We start from the raw sequence: 21,242 nt of genomic DNA, 5'->3' as shown, positions 1-21,242 counted from the left end.
CTAGCATGTTTATTGCTGTAAAATTTATGCTTTGTATTGTACAGGCAAGGATTCTATTCATATATCGCTATTAATTTTTCAGTCATAGAACGCGACCATTCCACCTAAAATGTACATATGTATTATAAATTATACATACCTATTTTACAATGGTTTTACCTGATTTTCCATTATGCCAATATAATAACTTCTTTTAAAAGAAATTTAAGAGCAAACCGAGCAAACAAACAACGTGATGTAAACGAATGAACACAGCGAACAAATAACGAATCAGCTAACAATATTGACGAACCGGTGAGGTAACCTCAAATATATATCGCAAACTGGTGAAAATGACTATATTATAGCGCCAAATTTAAAAGTTTCTGGTCAAAATTCCCAAGCAATTCTCAAGAAATATGTATCGTCGTATTCCTTGGGACGGCCTATGAATGCTTAAGAAATTGCTTAGGATTTCGCTTGGGAGTGTTTTCTTAAGAAAAATCACATAGTGTAAACAACTGAATTTTTGCTTAGGAATTATCATAAGAACTTTCTTAAGGAAATCCTAAGAAAAATCCCATATTAAGGAAATTCAGCCACAAGAAAAACCTCCAAAACGTTAATTGCATGAATAATATCTTAATATGTGTGGGTGTGGTAAGAAGAACACGAGTTTTCTTAACTACATTTACTATATTTCACATTTACAACGTTGGTTTTTCAATGGACACTTCTTGCCTTTTCTATATCAACTTAACTTGTACGCATGTGCATAATTGCCAACATAACAACATAATATTTCAATATTTTCCAGTTTTATTTAGAAAAGTTGCATAAAATAAATGTACTATTCAGTGAGAATTAAAAATTACTAATGATATATTTACAATTTATTGAAATTTGAACACACTAAAATACCAGTGAAGAAACAGTTCCATCCAGTTACGAAACCTTTAGTGAACCAGTAAAGAAACAACAGTAATATTCGGTAACAAAACTTTATTTTTCTGTGGGAACACATTTTAAATTATTCCTAGGGTAAGTAAGTACAGTGTATAAAAAATCTTATTTTTATTTATTGATTTAATTCGGGAATTAAAAATAAAGTTTTTGATTTGTTAGAAGGCAAGGGTTGGCTGATCTTCTTAATGATACTTGATTTCTTGTACCACAAAACATCGGTTCGTGAAGGCCATTTCCATTGATTTTCCGGCCGTTGTTCCATGGCACTTATTTCATACTGATCATACTTATCGTGTGCTTTAATTACGCCAGGATATGTATGTTTTAGATATTTGAACAACACGTAGTCACCAATAGCAATTTGGTCATTTCGTTCAGTATTGCTCTTTGTGCGTTTTTTACTTTTCTGTGTTGATTCGTCAACTGGATCACTTCTATTGTTTTTTCGTTTCCTGTTACCTGAGGCAGATTTTGTCAATTTTTTGTTTTTTGCTGCTTCTTTCTCTATGTAGTAGTTCTTCCATTTCTCCGATGTAACTGCGTAAGGTGCTTTAACGGTGGTTTTTGTTTTCTTTGATGTTAAAGAATCTTCAACACGTGGCCAGGATAAATGTTCGCCCCAAATAGATTTCATTTTGTCATCACTTATAGATTTTAATATCACTTGTGATATAATATTTCCTTTACACTTCTTTGTAGTAGAACTAATAGGATTTTCTGTGCTATCATTGTCGTTTTGGTCGTTGGTGTTTACAATCGCTAAATCAGTCTTTTTATCAGTCTTCTCTAAAGAATATTCTACTCTAGGTATTATCAGTCTTTTCATTTGTATTAATGTCTCGTACATGTTGCTTTGTCTTATTAATGTTATTACAGTTTTCATTAATTTTTACATTGATGGCTTCTTCAGTGTTTATAATCACCGAATCGTCAGTCTTGTTATCAGTCTCTTTTAAACGATTTTTTACAGTGTGATCATTAGTCTGTTCATTTTTTCTATTCACTTCTTCTACAGGTTCTTGGGTCTTATGAAACTTATAACTATTACTCATATTTAGGTACATTAATGTGTTCTTCAGTGTTTTCACAAACAAATTCCTTATTTCCTTCGTTATTTATATTTTCCTCATTTCAGTAGTAATTTTGCCATCCATCAAATCTAGTCCAGTTATCATGTTGCTATCGTCTTCAAGTCCTAAATCTAATTGAAATTCATTTTGACAAATTGCTATTTCAGTATCAATTAAATCAGTCGCATTCATATTCTCATTCTCGTTTTCGGTGTTGTGTAGTATAATATCCGCATTCAAATTATTATCATTAAAATCTTGAAATTCAATTGGTAGATTATTCAAATATTCTTCAGTCCAAGTGTCTTGATTTTTGTTTTGGGATTCTGGACTGTCTAAAGCTATTACACTAGTTTACAGTACATCTGTTGCAGGAAAAAGTTTACATAAGTAATTTTTGTATCAGCTTTAGTTTTTCAGTTTCAGCTTTGTACGTTTAAAACAGAAAAAAACAAGTATTTATTAAGAAAAAAATATTAAAAAATTAAATTAATCATTGAGTTCTAAGAAGCTTCGCTTTAAAGCTCTTCTGTGATGTGTTGACTTAGGAAAATGGCGTATCAGAGACCAGCAATAGTCGGACATCATGTTCGTATCCCAGAAACCCTGGTAACGTTCTTCTATTACGCGTAAATCTTGATGCATACGCTCTCCTTGCTCTTCGCTCATGTCTCCTAAATTTTCCGGAAACCTGTCGAGATGACTATGGAGAAAATGAAGTTTTATGCTCATATTGCATCCCATATGCTTTAATTGTAAAAGAAGGTCTTCAACAAGTTCAATATAATTTTCTGATTTTGTATTTCAAGAAAACTTTTCATAATAGAGACGAAAGCCGTCCAAGCTCTTAATTCAAGCTCAGTCCTAGAATTTCTAAATTGAGAATCATTTGTAAGTTGTCGAATTTGGGGGCCGTCAAAAATTCCAGCTTTAATCTTTTCAATAGTGAGTTGGGGAAATTTTCGACAAATGTAAGAAAAGCAGTCCCCGTTTTTGTCCAAGCATTTAGTGTAATTGGTTGGTGAACTATTCAATGGGCAAAGCCCACATGCCCTAAAACCTCGCCTTATGGTAGTTGGTCGCAAAGAAGCTTGTATGGTTTTTTTTTAAAACAAACAAATCTTTCTTTGGTGAGTACTTTAAAGGGGTTTAAACGCGTAAATTCTAAAACTGCTTTCTTCCAACAGCTCTTCAGTGGCTTGAATGCTGCGATGTCTGGCGGCTGGAGAATTCGTGTTGCATTCGAATAAAGAACTGTTAAAATCATATTAACATCACTACAAAGTCTACTGAGTTTGAAAGTCATACGGCTCTTATGCCCGCCTACAAAGAAGACGATTGGAAATCAATCTCTCATTTCTATCTTACCCTCACATCTGTCGCATAATACAGAGTCTTGTACCTTGAATTTTTTGTAGCTCTTTTCCAGCTGTAAATGTTCCTTTAAGTTCTGCATATTTCACTTTTAGTTGGTCAGTTTCTAGTTTTTCTCCTTTGTTTTTTTTTTGCGACGATTCTAAGCTCTCTGATTTCGCTCGCCATCTTTTTAACATCCTTATGGACATTTTTGTTTTTCCTTCTATATTGGAACAATGCGTCAGCTAGTTTATTTACTTGGATCAATGCGTCGCTCACTTTCACCTATGAGCAGAGAATAGTCAATTTTAGATACTAGGTATTATTTTTCTCTTCTTTGGATTATGATCCAAATTTTCTACACTTTTCTCATTGTTACTGTGCAGGCTGCTTTGTGAACCACACTGATCTTGCATTTGATTTTCAGTTTCAAATTGTGTTATCGTATTTTTGTCATTAAAGTTCCAGGATGAAGCTCGGCTTCTGACTGTAGTTGGAGACCTTCGAGTTGTTTCACTCGTTTTGAAGGGGTCTGAAGTTTGATTAAGATTTCCAGTTGCATTACTCGGTACCGTGGCCTGGTATTCCATTACGGGTACAGGTTCTTGACAGTCGCCGGATGACGACCTGGGGGGCCCTGCCGTTACAGTCTCACCCCGTGCTGGAACTGGGGTATCCCTCCCCTGCTCCGTAAACTTTGTATCCTTCTCGTTCTCCATATCCATTAGCATTCTCTCAAGTTCGTTAGTCCCCCCTCAGCAGGCCGCCACCTTGTCGTGATGACCTGACTAACTGCAACCAAATCATATGGAAGCGAGAGTCTTCTTGGTGTTTTTTATTTCTTCGGAGGTTGTCTCCTCCGCTGCTCTATTTGGTCCAGGACAGCTATTTTATTTCACCGAAACCCCCCGCCAAAGCCGGTGAGCCGAGCCTACGACTAGTTTCAGCTCCATACGTTTTCTGTAAAGATATTTGAGTGCTTTTTTCTTCGTAAAATTGAAATTGGTCTCGTGTATCGTTTACCAACTTAATCAAACCTTGGTATAGATCTATAACTTCAACAATACTTGTATGGACACTTTGTAGCTTTTTACTTATTGAATTCAATCGTGAAAGTAAAAAGTGTCACAAATTTTGCAAAAATGCAGTTTCTAAACATTCCATTTGAGACCTGATTCCTTCAGCTTCGCTTCGTGTACTTGCTTTTTCAAACTCGTCTTGTTCTGTTTTAAATAAACAATTATAAATTTGTGTCAATATGGTAAGCTGGAAGCGTGGTAAAAACTGCAGTTGCGAGTTCCTCGGCTTGTGTCCCCGATTTTCGATGGAAGTTAAAAAACGTTCTACGGCAGAACCATCGTTTTTCACGTATCGTACGATAAATGCAAGTTGATCGACATGGGAAATATCTCGGGTGGAATCTACAATGATAGAATAATATTTTGCTTCCTTTGTTTCCTTGGCAATTGCAGTTGAAACTTTTTTCGCCATTAATTGAATAAGCTCTTCTAAATAGTTTTTGACAGATAGCTTGTACTACCGCTACCTTGATTACCGAATCTGTATATATGATTTGCTAAAAATGGATCAAATTCCGCTAATAATTCCAGGAGCATCATAAAATTTCCATTGTGCGTGGATCCAAATTTTTCATCATGTCCTCTGAAAGAAAGTCCTCGCGACGCTAATGATTTTACACGACACGAGTCTCGCAAAACATTTTTCCAATAATTAACTTCTTCGTCAATTGCAGCAGATAATTTCTGGTCAATCCGACCTTGATATGAAAATGACGAAATTGTGGTAAAATAAACTGTTTATTTTTACGGTTTATTACTTCCAGATTTTTGTATGGTGAACAATCAAAACTGTATTAAGGCTCTTGTGTGAATTCTGTCCCTAGTTGTTTGACTCTATGCTTACTGTTATTTATACACCTCATATTGGGGACTGGTGTCATTTGAGCACCAGTAGCAGTAAATAGCAGTTTTTAATTATTTCCGTCTTTAATTTAGAATGGTCCATTGTCATAATTATGCTTTCGATTTGTGGTATTTGTATTGGACATGTACTAGTCATCTTTTTCGCTGTTATGTTGTGGAGTTTGTGAGAAAGGATTGATTGTGTTGATGTACTTCAAACCATTGAAGAATTCCTACAATCGACGCCTGTGATTCTTTCTGGTGTTTTTGTGGATTTAAAAACAGATATATATTCCCAGTAAATATTTTTATTCTTCTGAAGTGTCTCTGAAACAATAATTTTGAAACATGAAACGTTTCTCAGCAAGCTTGCGAGAAACGTTTCATTTTCGAAACGAAATTCCGGATGGGACGGACGGTCCGGTGACGCTCCGGAATCTCGCCGATAACGTATGGGGTGGCGGCGTACTTGCGTGCCAAGCTTTGGGTCGACCAGAGTAGTATATAAGCAGGGCTGACGTCAGTGGTCTCGTGACGCGCTGAACGCCAGCCGCGCTGCTGGTTGCGCACCACCACCGTTCGAATCTCGGTTGGGTTATTTGAGGGTAGATGTCGCTTCGGAGTGGGTTTTTAGAATTCTAGTTGTAAATGCGTACTTTGACAGCAGATGGCGCTTTAGGGATTTTGAATTTTGGTTTTAAAATTCTAGTTGTGAATGCGTGCTTTGAAAGCAGATGGCGCTTTAGGAATTTTGAATTTTGGTAATTCGGTTTAGGTATTACAATATAAATTTTGAAAAAAGATGAAACACTGTGCCAGGTGCAGGATTTGGAACCTGCGCTCTGTTTCCGAACCAGAATTTAAGTCTGGCGCTATAGACCACTGGGCCACAGTAATTTTATTTGTGAATAAAACCACATTCTGATGTAATTTTAACAAATTTGAAGTTTAAACTGTTAAATAAGAACATGTCTTGTAATAGTCGGTGTGTGCGGTTTGTTGATGCTCCTGCGACAATTCATTTAATGGTGAGATGGTCCTCTGCATATAAACAAGCAAGATGTGGTCAAATTTGGCTACAGTACGCTAGGGACACAGATAGGTTTCAAAGAAGAATAAAACAAGTAGAGAAAATTTTGGATCCTATATTACAAAGGGAATACAGAGAAAATATATACCAGGATAGATTTAAAAATTTCCGAATCCGATTTCGAAAACGTAGACGGCGTCGAGTTAGGCGTCGTAGGCGTCGTAACCGTCATCGAATCAATCGTAATCGTTATAGATGTGCTTCTTGTAATTTGTGAATAATAAAACTTAAATTAAATATATATGAATTTATTAATAAATGTTTTATTTTATTTATATATAAATGTTTTTATTTATTTATTTATTTATTTATTTTTTTATTTTTTTTTTTTGGTGACGTCACGCCAAGCAAGGGTATGGGAGGAGGAGTTTTGTTGTTGTTGTGTGAGTTCGATACCCCCCGCTCCCATACCCTATTTGTTGGCGTGACGTCTTTTAAAAAATTAATAATTATATATTGATAAAAATTATTAGTAACCTTGTCCTCTTCCATCTAGTCCTCCTCCCCCGTCTTTTCTTCTTGTGTCCTCTTCCATCCAGTCTTCTTCTTTCGTCTTGTCCTCTTGTGTCCTCTTCCATCCAGTCTTCTTCCTCCGTCTTGTCCTCTTCTCCTTCTTGATCCCGGTTCTGGTCATCCTCCATTCATCACGTCCTCAATAATAATCGTTGCTTCAGTTAGTTCATCTTCATGCATTACATCAGTTGTTACATCAGAAATTTCCCATTCCTCCAGTCTATTGGACATCAACTTGCTCGGTAATATTTATTTTCACTTAAGGTGAATTTTCCTTAAAAGAATTTGAATTAACTTTAAGATAATAATTTAGAAACTTACTTGTTGCTCGTCATGGTGTTTTTCCGTACTGATTTCCATTTCGTCATTTGATATAGAGGTAAACTTTCTGTGCTAATTTCCATTTCAGTATGTGTTTTTGTAACAAAGTTTTTCTATAAAAATGGAAAAGATATAAAATTTAATAAATTTAAAAATAATTAAAACTTACTTGTTCTTCAGGATTGAATTTAAAATTGATTTTACTTTTGTATTTTGCTGCACATCAGAAATTTCGATTTCCATTTCGTCATTTGATATAGGTAAACTTTCCATACGCAATCGTATTTGAAATGTGTGTTAGCTCCGTTTTTTCCATGCTGATGTCTAATACAAAAAATTTCTAAAAAAAAAAAAATATTTAAAATCGGATCCTCGTCAGTCATCGCGCCAATCAATCCATCAATTCAAATAAATTAAAGTTTAATATAAAACTTACTTGTTCTTCAGGATTCAATTTATGGTGATACAACATTTGTATTTTAACGGATCAATCACAATCGCAGGTACGCACTTCTATTTTGAGTATATCGTAACGAATAATTTAGAAACTTACTCGCTGCTCGTCATCTTTTTATTCTGTCTTGATTTCTAATTCATTAAGATGAAGAAAAATTTTTCTAAAAAGAAAATAAGAAAAAAAAAGCAAATTGAATAAATTCAAGTTTAATGTAAAACTTACTTGTTCTTCAGGATTGAATTTACGGTAATTGAACATTTGTATTTTAACGGATCAATCACAATCGCAGGTATGCACTTCTTTTTTTGAGTATTCTGTAACGAATAATCTTCGCGCGTGTACAAGACTGTGCAACAGAGGTTTTCACGATTGCTTATATAGCTTTATTTTATAAAAAACAAACAAAAAACCACAAAAAAATAATATAAATGAATCATTTGTTTCGCGGCAGCAACTATTATCGCAAATATATGATTTGTTTCACCTCAACAAATAAGATATCAAACATGTTTTTCTTTGCATTTGGAAAAATAAGAAACCGCAAAAGATAATAAATGCGTTGTTGGTATTTTTTTTTCGGTGCAAAGCTGTTGCAATGTTTTTTCGGAATTACTCAGACCCATCAATATTCTTTAAAAAATTATAGTGATTGATTTTTTTTTTTCATTTTAATACATAATTAAGCATGCATATTGCGTGAACGTTCATTATTCACCAACTGTGGTTAGCTCTTTTCCGTTTGATTTAATTAAGGTTTGGTATTTTTACACTGGTAGTTAGTCAAGTTTTCAGTAAGTTGCACTCTTGAAATCTAATTTTTACACATGAATTGATATTTATAGGTATGGACCCTTGTTTATTTTATTTATAAAAATATATAAAATGTAAAGGAGGCGTGGCGTTTATCATCTAAGGAAGATACGGAACATCATTCTAAGTTGTACCTACCTATTGATGACTGAATAAAAAATATTTTTGGATTTTTTTTTATACAAAAGAAAAACAACAAACATCTAGTTAGTATTCCAAAAGTTTATTACAGTACTTATTATATTATTTATACAACTATAAAACTATATATAAATATATTAGATATGATACATTCACAAGATGTTTTCGAAAACGAAGTAAACACACAATAATAATATTAATAGCAGTATTGTTTAAGGTGTTATAGTTAATGTTCCAAACATGACATAATAACTTGCGATGAGTATCTTCAACATTTGTGATAATCACGGTATAGGTACTCTTCATCATCATTCATCACATGACGTCGGTTAAATTTATCCACGAATTTTTGTCAACCGGAAGACCCAACCACTTGACAAACATTTTTCGTCCTTTGCGACGTATCACTTTTTCAATTAAATATACGTCTGGATATTTAGTTTTTTGAAGTTCATAATTATAAAAAGATCCTTTTATAGGTTGTCCCTCAGTATCTTCTAGTAAGTATGTAACAGGATTAGTCTGGTTAATTTTTACAACTTTAAATATTTCCGTAGACCAACTGGGTGTGTAACCTTTTTCAAACAATAATTTTTCTTTACTAATTCTTACAAACTCACCTGGTTGAAATTTTTTGTTTTTGTCTGCAATTTTTAGTCTTCGAAATACTGTTATATCTGCTTTGTTAGATCTATTAATTTTAATCGGTTTCTTTCCGATCGTCCGATGAACAGAGGAGTTGTAATCAGATGTGACACGTTGTAAATGATTTAACCATCTATACGAAGCGTTCAAAGTTAACAATGGAAAAAGTTTTGATTTAATAGTTCGAATGACTCTTTCTGCAATAGCTGCCTTTTTCACGCTGTATGTACTATAATGATTAATTCTGTATTTTTGCATTAATTTGTTGAAACGATTATTATAAAATTCCTTTCCTTGGTCGCTTTGTAAATTTCTCGGATGTCGTCCACTTTTTTTTAATATGAACTCCATAGCTTGTACAACTTCTTCTGCTCCTTTTGTTTTTAGCGGTTTAGTCCATAAAAATTTCGAGAAACAATCAATAACAACTAAAATGTATTTGTATCCATTATTTTCATGAGAGTAGGAACGCAAATCTGCCAAATCGATCTGCCACAAATCATCTAAGTCTTTGATTATTGTATGTCTTCTCGGAAAAGTTTTTCGTGCTGGTTTAAAAATTTCATTGACGACTTCCATCTTCGTATCCGTAATTAAAACATTTTGACGTTGAGGTGGCCGCCCTCGTTTTTTTTTAATTGTATCAGCGGTTTTCTTCATGTTATTTTAATGTAGAAGTTTCTTCGTTAGATTTCAATCTTTTGCGGTCAGGATGCAACTGTTCCAGTTTTGCAATTCGCTCTCTTAATAAATCAACATCCTTACCGTTTGAACTTAAAAACTCTTTCCATTTGTCATCGGTATTCTTGATTCGTTTATTTATTTCACTGTTCAGGTGCATATTCATTTTTGCGGTTAGATCAGCTAAATTCCCCATTAAAGTTGTTTTCAAGTTATTTATTTCGTTATCCAGATTCGCTATCAACAGCTGCACTTTTTTGTTGAGAATCTCTACATCAAAATTAAAATTACTCACAGTACTTAGTGTATTTGCAAGTTTATCAATTTGCTTCTGCTTTAAAGCCATTTGGTTTTCTACATTAGATTTTACAGAATTAAACTTATTATCCCACAATCTATCTGCATCCGCAATGTTCTTGTTTAACACTTTCAATGCATCAATGAGGTTATCAGATTTTTTATTAAAATTTTCAACAATCACATCCGCGTAGTATTTGGTGCATACATCGTTTTTTTTAGACGGTAATGATACATTGCAAATTCTATGATTCTCCAAATCTAAACTCCCATCTTTGGTAAAATTAAGTTGTTGCTGTTTCAACAACATTGATTTAAATGCAGAGGTTGAAGGAGACGAGGAAAGATTACTTCCACGAGCACGTCCGAACACATCTATAGGCATTTTGAAAGTGAAATCATTTGCAATAAATACGGCAGTAAATAAGATCTTAATAGATAACACCAGCTTCACGTAGTTCCTCTTCTATTGAACGAATTTCATTTATATGTGTGGTATTCCCAGCTTTTACGGAAGCATGTAATAAATTTAATCTCTCTACTAATTCATCAAAAACGTTATAATAAACGTATTCTGTCACAAAATTATCATTATACAAACCTCGACCAGATTTTTTTGCTGGAAAAGAGAGAGTCGGAGTTAAAGTATTAGGCACACTATAAGTTCGTTGTTGACGCATTAGTGTGGTTCTGGTAGGTTTAATCGATGACGTTGGTGAGGACGTATTTCTACTCGAAGATAAAGTTGGTGAAAAACTGGGAGATGATTCGTTATTAGTATTAATTGTTTTAGATCTTTTCTTTTCTACAAAGTATTCAGTAATCTGTGGACTTGATTTTGACTTTTTTTTCTCTGCTTTTTTTGAAAACAGTGGTTGTATATACTGAAGATATTTTTCACCTCTTGACCCTTTAATCTGTTGTATAGGATCGTAATCTCTCTTATGGGCATTTGAAATTTCCAACATTTGCTTATAGAGTTTACGATCTTTATCATTAATAACAGTAGTCTCATTGTCAGGGTTTTTACTAAAAAGTAGTGTATAAAGCCCATCGGTGGCTGGAAATAGTTGATTATTTAATTGAAAATCTCCATTTTCTGTTATTTGTAATATCAAATTGCCTAAGTGAAACTTATTCGTTTGCAGATCAAATCTAGGCCCGTAAACTTCATCGTTTTCTTCATTTAATACTTTTATAATAAATGGTTTTGCTACATTTGGAAACTGATTGAGAAAATCTTCAAAGACTTCGGGTTGTTTAATATCTGAGAGATTTAATTTTGGTGTGGTTTCATATTCAAATTCCATCTCATCGTCTTCTGGTTTGTATTCAAACACTTCGTCGTCTCTTTCCTCTAAATTATTGTCATGAGTTTCCTCGTCGTCGTTCTGTCGACTCTCCTGCTCTTTATCATCATTCATCATCATCATGACATCATCATCATCATCATCATCATCAGCATCATCTTTTTTTCTTCTGTTAGTGCTTGCTTCTATCGACTGCTTTGTAGGTCTGGGTGGTAAAAACGAAAATTCCACTTCTCGTCGATTTTCGTCGCGACCATAAGTTTTTACTCTTTTACTCGTAGGTGCAGTTGGTTGCTGTTGTGGTTCGTTATTTCTTCGCAGAATTCTTCGTTGTTGTGGTTCCTTTTGGCTATATTTATCGTCTAGTTTTGTAGAGAGTTCGTTAAGAGGATTAAGAACTGGTGTAAATAATTTATTTAATGCAGCATCTTGCTCTTTTATGCCTAGCGTTAAAGCCTTGTACTTTTTTCTAATAGCATCCGATACTTTAATAATCCTACGTTTAGTGCGAACACTTTGATCATTGGTAATAGGTCTATCCATATTGAACGTTCGATATAAACTGCGGCAGTTCATTTTTCATGCTTTATTATATCTTAAATGCTTTACAGAAGTACAGAAATATCTGTTGTACTTAATAAAGTACATACATATCCACCTGTTTTTTTTTTTTTTTTTTAAACTGAACTGATGCTGTTTTGGAAAACAGACCTATTTCTCCAAACAGTAGGTACCTGTTATCATATCACACCTGTTTATTGGATAATGTACTGATCAAATCCTTTACGATATCGACCTTTGTTTAGCTCAGATTCTTTATCGATAACAAGAAATCCATATTTATCCCTCCAACAAATTGTGCATATTTTTTTAAACTGACCAAAATTCATATCGGTACCTACGTGATCTTCATAAATGTGTTTCAAATTTCTTTCGTCTTGTTTTAATAACACCAATAAATTTGTATTATCTCTTATCAAATGTTTCGGGATTCTCGTGTAAGTCTGACATAAATAAAAACAATCGATGTTTTTGTGACGTCCCATAGAAAAATATCTTCTAATATTATCCTGCTTATCACAACTTACATCGTCAAATATCATAACTGAATTCGATTTTGCTTCTTTGGGGTTAATGATTTGTTCATTATCTTCATATTGGTAATATCCAATTCCTTTCACTCTTTGTAATACTTGTTGTAGTAACTTATATTTTGGTTGATAGAGTGACTTGCAGTAAATATATATATTTGTAAATTTTAGTCCGTTCGGATCAAACAATAATGATAGTAATATATTTGTTTTACCACTTCCAGATGGACCACAAATAATAGATCTAACAGATTCAGGAAACAAAATACCATGTTTTCGCCGATGTCTATGATAGTTTACGCTCTTGTGTTCGTCGTTGTCTTCATCATGATTTGTAATCGCTAAAGACGTACCTTGCCTTACGATGCGCATTGCAATTAATGAACAATATTAGTGAAATATATAACATATATATGAAATACTTTGGAGCAATTTTAATTTAGTCTTATGTTGTCTTTGTAAGGAAGAGGTTCCCCAGCAACGCAACTAAGAATTTACAATTCGAACTCGATATATTTACATTAGTACTGTAGACAATTTATTATATTATCCTTCGTGTCAGTCTATAGTAACAAAGCTAATCGTATATATTACAAGAGATAACCGAATCAAGTGTTTTTTATACAAAAACTCACAATTTATAATACGAATGAAAAGAAAACTCGGTATGACTGCTACTAGGGCTTCAGCATTAAAAAGAAAAAAATCAAAACTCACTTTTCATCAAGCTGTTTTGAGACCGTCAATACAAAAAAACACTGGTGACGGTATTAATACTATACAAAGTGCATTCAAAACTGCTCAGTTAGCTATCAGAAAAGCCGGAGGTCGAAGGCAAATTAAGATACCTCGTGTTCTACCAATTAAACAGGGTGGATTTTTACCACTTCTACCACTGATATTTGGAGGATTATCGGCTCTTGGAGCACTGTCTGGAGGCGCAGCTGGAATAGCCAAAGCGGTGAATGATGCAAAACAAGCAAAAAAAAAATTGGACGAAGAACAACGTCACAATAAAACAATGGAAGATATAGCAATTGGAAAACAAGGAAGCGGATTATTTTTACGAAAACGTAAAGACGGTTACGGTTTATTCCTACAAAACACATCAAAAAACTATTGGTAAAGCTACCCAAAAGGCCCTTATCGGATGAGGATTTGAGAAAATATGCGAAACTATCAAAAATTTCTAATTTTAGAGATATATTTATGAGAAATTCATTGCCATCAGCCGGACCTAGAAACTATGAAAAAGCTATAGTTAATTTAGATTCATCGTTTGGTCCAGGCACTCATTGGGTAGCTTATAAAAAATTTGGAAAAAATGTTTTTTATTTTGACAGTTATGGTAATTTGAAACCACCTCCGGAGCTAATACAATATTTTAAAAATTGTAAGATATACTTTAATCAAAAACAATATCAAAAATTAAAATATAATTGTGGACATTTGTGTTTACAATTTTTAGCGAGTAGAATAAAATTACTATAAAGGAATCTGTCGCTTATTTTTCTGCCTCAGTGTTCACTATGCATACGACGTTTTCACTTGTCGGTAATACAAGTAGACTAAGCGCTACTTATAATCCTGTGATTGAACTTGATCCAGACTACGAATACTCATTAGCTCTTATAGGATTTCTGACCACAAATAATATTCCAAATATCGAGGAAGGAACAAACAAGTTCTATTATTTTAAAAAAGGCGATAGTAAGGAAAACGTGATCACTTTTCCAAAGGGGGCATACGAAATAGATGCAATAGAACAGTATATTCAGAATTTTCTCTGTCCAGAATGTACTAGCGACAAAGAACGATCAAAAATTTTTTCTCTTAAACCTAACCTTAACACTTTAAAGTGCGAACTCAAGAGTATACATCGAGTCAATTTTACCCACAGTGATAGTATAGGAAAAAGACTCGGATATTCAGAAAGAGAGCTACCTGCAAACACTCTGCATGAAAGCGATGTACCTGTAAATATTATAAAAGTGAGCACGATTCGAGTCGAATGTAATATAGTCACTGGATCCTATTATCAAAGTAAAAGATCACATACCATCTACGAAACCGCTATAACTGTCACTCCAGGAGAGCAAATTTTTATTGAACCAACAAATCAAATATATTTGCCGCTCATTAATAAATCTTTCATTAGTAATATAACTCTCGACATAGTAGACCAAGACAACAACTTTATTGATTTTAACGGTCAAGAAATTGTAGTTAGACTAGCGCTAAAATTTGAAAAAAAGTAATCATGGGATTGATATACAAAGTTCTTAAAAGAAGAGGATTTTCGCGTTACACTTCAGTATCGCAACAGTCACCACGGCAAATACCGGCAGGAGAAGAAGAACCGTTATTCTCATCACAGCAGTCATTATCGTCTCGAAGTATAAACATTCTCAAATCTTTGGGGTACCATGTCAGAAAAACTTCAAATATTCGAACAACCACGAGTGGATCACAGCATAATTAGAGAAGAAGAACATACATACAACCCGGAAGCACGTTATTTGGATGTAAATGACGAAATAGATATAATTATTAATCAAGAAGATCTTATGATACCGTTATCGGAATGCTATCTTGATATTGATGGAGAATTTGACCATGACGATCTTTTGCCTAATAACATACCACCTTTAAATGGAAATATTTATTTGACAAATAACGCTGGAGCGTTTTTATTTGAAAGCATTACTTATGAACTTAACAATAAAGAAGTTGATGTAGTACGAGATGTTGGATTATTATCAACCGTTAAAACATTCTTGTGTTATGGTGAAGATGAATCAAATGAGTTGGGTGGAGCTGGTTGGGCTGTGGATGACCACGGAATTAAAACATTTAACGTTCTAGATAAAACGTTTTCACTGAGAATACCTTTATCATCTTTGTTAAATTTACCTTACGATTATCATCGCGTAGTTACTGGCAAACATAAATTAAGATTGGTACGCAGTAAATCTGATGATAATTGCTACGTATCCACAGGCACTAGGAGAGCAAGAATTAATATAAAAAATATTGCACTGATAGCAAAACATGTCTATCCAAACGATGAAATGAAAATACAGATGTTGAATAAAATCAATAAAAGTAAGGCTATATTGATACCATTCAGAAAATGGGAAATTCATGAACTGCCCATTCTTCCTAGATCTAAAAATGAAGTGTGGAAAGTGAAAACCCTGCAAAGTGTACATACACCTCTTTATTGTATTGTATTTTTTCAAACTAATAGGAAGAATAATCCCCTGGCGGATGCAACTAAATTTGACAACATCAACATCAGAAGCATACGTCTACACTTAAATTCAAATGTATATCCATACGAATCTTGGAAATTAGATTTTACAAAAAATCGTTACAGAGAAGCGTATCAAGCATACTGTAACTTTTATAAACAGTTTAATGATCAGGATAGAGCAAAACCGATATTAAAATATGATGATTTTAAAAGACGCTCGATATTCGTTTTAGATTGTTCGAAACATCCCGAACCCATTCGTTATGCAACTGTAGACGTATCACTTGACTTCGAATCGGACAACGATTTTCCCGAAAATACTAAAGCCTATGTAATTATCATTCACGATGCCATCATAGAGTACATACCAATGCTGAAAACTACAAGAGAACTTATTTGAAACCGTCCATGTGTGCTACAGAACATAAATAAACATAAAAATATCTATTTCTGTGTCTGTTTACAAAAAAATGATTGTTTAAAATACGATATCAGTATGTGATTAAATATGTCAACACACCAAATTTCGTGGAAGCAAATGAAGTTATTTGAAGATTCTTACTATAAAGAAGTCTTTGTGTGTGATTTCAATGTCTCTACATCGATTTTGAATTACAAACTCTTGGTGACTTTCGACAATGGCAGTATTTGTGAAAGTGAATCTAAAACAATATTAAACCCAAATAATTATGACAATGAAAACTTGAAAAAAAAAATGTGTGTATCGACACGATGCCTCGGACATTCTATTATAATTGTTGAATTTTTCGGTTTTTTTTCGATAATTGTGATTTATGAATAACTTAGCTTTATACTAAGACATATATTCCTTGTATGATCAAAATATATATATATATATATATATACATGATACTCACAGTTTGGGTTCACGGAAGCAAATTTATTTAGTTCCGGCTTTGTGATTTCAAAGTGTACAAGACCGTTTGGAATCAGTACTGTATTTCAAAAATATCTGTACAGTTGGTTGTATGCCAAGAAAAATTGCTATTATGCACATTACGCTATAGTTGTAATACATTATTTAAGTTGTTGAGTTTTTACTAGTCGTTTTTACTGTGCATTTTTTTAACGCTAGCATAGAGATTTACGTGCTAAAAATTTGAGTCGTGTTAGTAAGTTGTTAGGAGACATTTTTAAATGAAATTTGGATAAGATTAGTCTAACATTTTATAAACCAATCTGAGTTTTGTTTATCGTAAAGAACAAAATATTATAATATAAAAACATTCAATTTGTTACATATTGCTTGTCAGAAGGCCATGTGCCAAAATAATTGTTTGCAAAGCAATATGTAATGAACTTAACATACATTTTACTTTCTGAGCATAAGATAAAGAAGTATAGTAATCGACTTTATGAGGCCACTTGCCACTTTCATGTTTTCTCCACGGTTCATGACCCCTAGTGCATGAAAAAAAGTGGTCTTCCGTTTTCGTTTGTCTGCCGTCTATCTGTCTACCCGTCCGGTTGTCTGTCTTTCTAGTCGATTTCTATTAGACAGTTCTTTTCCGAAACTACTGGACCGATTGTTGTCAAATTTAGTATGTATATTGGGATTATCATGTATTTATGACAAAATGCTAACCAAAATTTGATTAATCACCCTCACCACCAATGGTATGATTGTGTATGTCATGTCCAAAATTTATAATATATTTTTTTAATTTTATAAAATAAGATATTCCTGCAATTGTGATGTATAAATTCGTCTTGAGTTTTCACTTTAAATAAATTCAAATTTTTAGCATTGCTGCACTTGTAGTTCAGGTGCGAAGCAGTTCTGTCGAAGTAACTTCGACCAATTGTTTTATTGTATACTGATTGTATGTTGTTATAATTCCGTAATTTTTTTGTTCTGTACGATAAAATAAACTGGAATTGATTTTTAAAATACCAACCTGGTTCCTATTAGAAAACTTAACATGACCTAAGTAAGTTTTGTAGTAGTAGTTTATCTGCTCAATGCAAAGTCTGAGGTCTTCGAACGTTTCAAAGAATATGAAGCCATGGTCAACAGCCACTTTGAAAGAAAAATAAGCAGATTTCGATGTGACAATGGGCGAGAATATCTTTCAAGCGAAATGATTAAATATTTCAAGAACAGAGGCATTCAGTACGAATTAACCATTAGATACACTCCACAACAAAACGGAGTAGCGGAGAGAATGAACCGCACTCTGATGGAAAAGGCGAGATGTATGCTACTTGGTTCTAAGATGGAAAAATACTTGTGGACTGAAGCCATCTTAACAGCAGCGTATCTAATAAATAGGTCTCCAACTTTAGCCTTAAAAGATCAAGTGCCTGCAGAGCTATGGTACGGTAAGAAGCCTAATTTGAACAAACTTAGAGTGTTTGGATGTATAGCATATTTACGACTGCCAAACGAACTCATAAAGGGGAAGCTAGACTCTAGGACCAGAACCTGCTTCATGCTAGGATATTGTTCAAATGGCTGTCGGCTCTGGTGCTCAGAAGAAAAACGTGTTGTTTTTGGTAGAGATATTACATTTGATGAAACGAAGTCTGCAGCCGAAGAACCAACATTCTATGAAGAACAGAAGCCTGAAGAAAAAATCGAAGAAGTTGCACAAGAAACTATTGAGGAAGACATGGAGCAAGCCACTGAAGATTTCGAAGAAACATCAGAAACTGAACGTAGACACAGTAGCAGGAAGAAAACTACACCAAAGTATTTGGAAGACTACGATACTTCCACAGTTGCCCTGGGTGCATCCGTTGATGATGTACCACTGACATATGACGACATCCAAGGAAGACCTGACTCTGAGAGCTGGTACAAAGCAGTTAGTGAAGAAATGACATCACTATTGAAAAATGAAACATGGACACTTGAAAAATTACCTGAAGGAAAAAGAGCAATAGACTGCAAATGGGTGTTCAAAATAAAACAAAATGGGCTTGGAAGTTTAGGCAAATATAAAGCAAGGCTGGTCGTTAAAGGTTGCTCCCAGCGACCAGGTCTTGATTATGGCGAGACGTATGCGCCAGTAGCTCGTCTGAACACTGTGAGAATATTGTTGTCACTAATAAATGAAAAGGGTTTAGTGGCTGAACAACTCGATGTGAAAAATGCTTTCCTACATGGCTACATTGATGAAGAAATCTATACGAAACCTCCCCCAGGACTCAACACTGCCTCAAACTCAGTGTGCAAGTTACAAAAATCCCTGTATGGGTTGAAGCAAGCCCCTCGCGCGTGGAATTCACGTTTTGACGACTACATAAAGAAGCTGTCGTTTAAAAGGTCAGAGAACGACAAGTGCCTTTATATGAAGAAGACTGACCAGAATGAAATTTATCTTCTTCTGTATGTTGATGACATTATCCTCGCAGCAAACGACTATGAATCTCTGATTACTGTTAAGGAAAAACTTAAAGAAGAGTTTAACATGACAGATCTTGGAAAACTGCGAATGTTTCTGGGCATTGAAATAAATCGATCTGATGACGGTATGTTCCTGAGCCAGCAAGTGTACACTCGACAAATACTGAAGAAATTCGGGATGGAAGAGTGCAAAGCAGTAAGGACTCCCATGGTAATAAAACCTGGAGATGACGGTGGAGAAAATGAATCTGTTCCAGAGAAGCCCTATCGAGAGTTAATTGGAAGTCTCATGTTCCTCATGCTAAACACCAGACCCGACATCAGTGTTGCGATAAATTTCTACAGCCGATTCCAAAGTAATCCAAAACGTTGTCATTCTGCGATATCTCCAAGGTACAGCAGATCATGGTCTCTTCTACCCAAAAGAAGGGAGACCACCATTAACCTGTTATGCAGAATCCGACTGGGCAGGAGGAGCAGACCGGAAGTCCACCTCAGGCTTCCTAATTGAAGTTTTTGGAGCCACCGTTTGTTGGGCAACCAAGAAACAGACCACTGTCGCCCTATCATCTACGGAGGCTGAGTATGTAGCCCTAGCAACTGCCACTACTGAACTCCTGTGGTTGAGAAATATTGCGAGAGATTTAGGCATACATGTGGAAGAACCAATTGTAGTGTACGAAGATAATCAGTCCTGTATTCATACTTTGTGCAAGTGGGAACACCAACGTCTGAAACACATTGACGTGAAGTACAACTTTTTGAGAGATTTGTACCAGAACAAAACCATTGATGTTCGATACATCCCATCCGAAGATCAGAAGGCCGACATCCTTACTAAGGCGCTGGGAACGAATCAATTTAGTAAACTTTGTACAAAAATAGGTGTTAGGCCGCGGTAAACGCAATTACGTTTCTTTTTGTTTGTCTTAATTTTAAGGTTAACTGTTAACGATAAAATGACATGTAAATATTATTTAAGGTTATGAAAAATCAAATTGTGGGAGGGTGTTGACAGGTGCATGTTTGGCGCCACAATTTGAATTTCTGTATTTAGGAACTTTAGTAATAAGTAACTGGTGTAAGGATGCCCTGTGATCGGCACCAATGAAATTACTTCCCTCTCTGATATATGGTCCGTTGTAGAAAGAAGATGTAACGGGTGAACTGCTAAATTCTGTTTCTTACTAATATATTGTTCTTTTACAATTCACTGCCTCTGATTCTTATCAAAAACTATAATATCTATATTATAATATATTGCAAGTAAATTGTTTCATATCTACCAGCGGCTGCAGGCGAGGTAATGCTCATTCTTCAATTATGAAACCAACAGATTTGCAAAAGCAAAGAACACTAGTTTTGCATTCTAAACAATTTTTAGTTAAATAAATAATAGTTTAAAAAACTAAAAAAACACGCTTTTATTGCTAATCGAACTAAAAACTAGAAAATAATTTTTAATGACAGAGTTTAATATTACAGTAGTAGAAGATCAAACAATCAATCATAATAAATCACCTCAAATTAAAATTATAATAAAATTTAAGTTATTAACAGAATAGTTCAATTCAGAGTAAAAAGCGTGGGGTGCTTGATATTTTAAATATTACAATCATTCTATTGGCATCTATCTATGAGAGGATAGTTATGAACCGCAGTAAAATGCACCCCACGCTTTTTACTCTGAATTGAATTATTCTGTTAATAACTTAAATTTTATTATAATTTTAATTTGAGGTGATTTATTATGATTGATTGTTTGATCTTCTACTACTGTAATATTAAACTCTGTCATTAAAAATTATTTTCTAGTTTTTAGTTCGATTAGCAATAAAAGCGTGTTTTTTTAGTTTTTTAAACTATTATTTATTTTTCATTTTTTAGTCTGCGACAAATTCATAAATTGGGGAATTAATTAGCATGCGGAGATCGCGCGCTAGCTTTATCTCTTTTACTCCACTACA

At 34.1% G+C, this 21,242-nt stretch overlaps 2 protein-coding genes and 1 long non-coding RNA gene across 3 annotated transcripts in view; 2 read left to right on the top strand and 1 right to left on the bottom strand.

The window, feature by feature from the left end:
* Positions 1 to 21,242, top strand: part of LOC135133270 (integrin alpha-V-like) — a 201,630-nt gene that overhangs the window by 63,725 nt on the left and 116,663 nt on the right. The gene's annotated exons all lie outside the window — the stretch shown is intronic.
* LOC135132941 (uncharacterized) lies at positions 6,419 to 8,035 on the bottom strand. The gene is made up of 5 exons (XR_010281114.1): positions 7,897 to 8,035; positions 7,654 to 7,834; positions 7,387 to 7,557; positions 7,218 to 7,330; positions 6,419 to 7,170 (listed from the first exon to the last, which is right to left on the bottom strand). It is a non-coding gene; the product is annotated as an uncharacterized LOC135132941 (long non-coding RNA).
* On the top strand, positions 15,076 to 16,305 carry LOC135131604 (uncharacterized). Its single transcript, XM_064059414.1, has one exon. The coding sequence runs from the start codon at positions 15,076 to 15,078 to the stop codon at positions 16,303 to 16,305; it is 1,230 nt and encodes a 409-aa protein (XP_063915484.1).

Source organism: Zophobas morio, unplaced genomic scaffold (genome assembly GCF_036711695.1).
Source record: "Zophobas morio isolate AGI-343-1 ecotype UQ-CSIRO unplaced genomic scaffold, CSIRO_AGI_Zmor_V1 ptg000021l, whole genome shotgun sequence".
NCBI classification, from domain to species: Eukaryota; Metazoa; Arthropoda; class Insecta; order Coleoptera; family Tenebrionidae; genus Zophobas; species Zophobas morio.
Note: the sequence above shows the minus strand (reverse complement) of the source record. Positions and strands in the feature narration are given on the sequence as shown.

Excerpts from the sequence above, each read along its gene's own strand:
- LOC135131604 (XM_064059414.1), top strand. The coding sequence starts at position 15,076 with ATGTCAGAAAAACTTCAAATATTCGAACAACCACGAGTGGATCACAGC.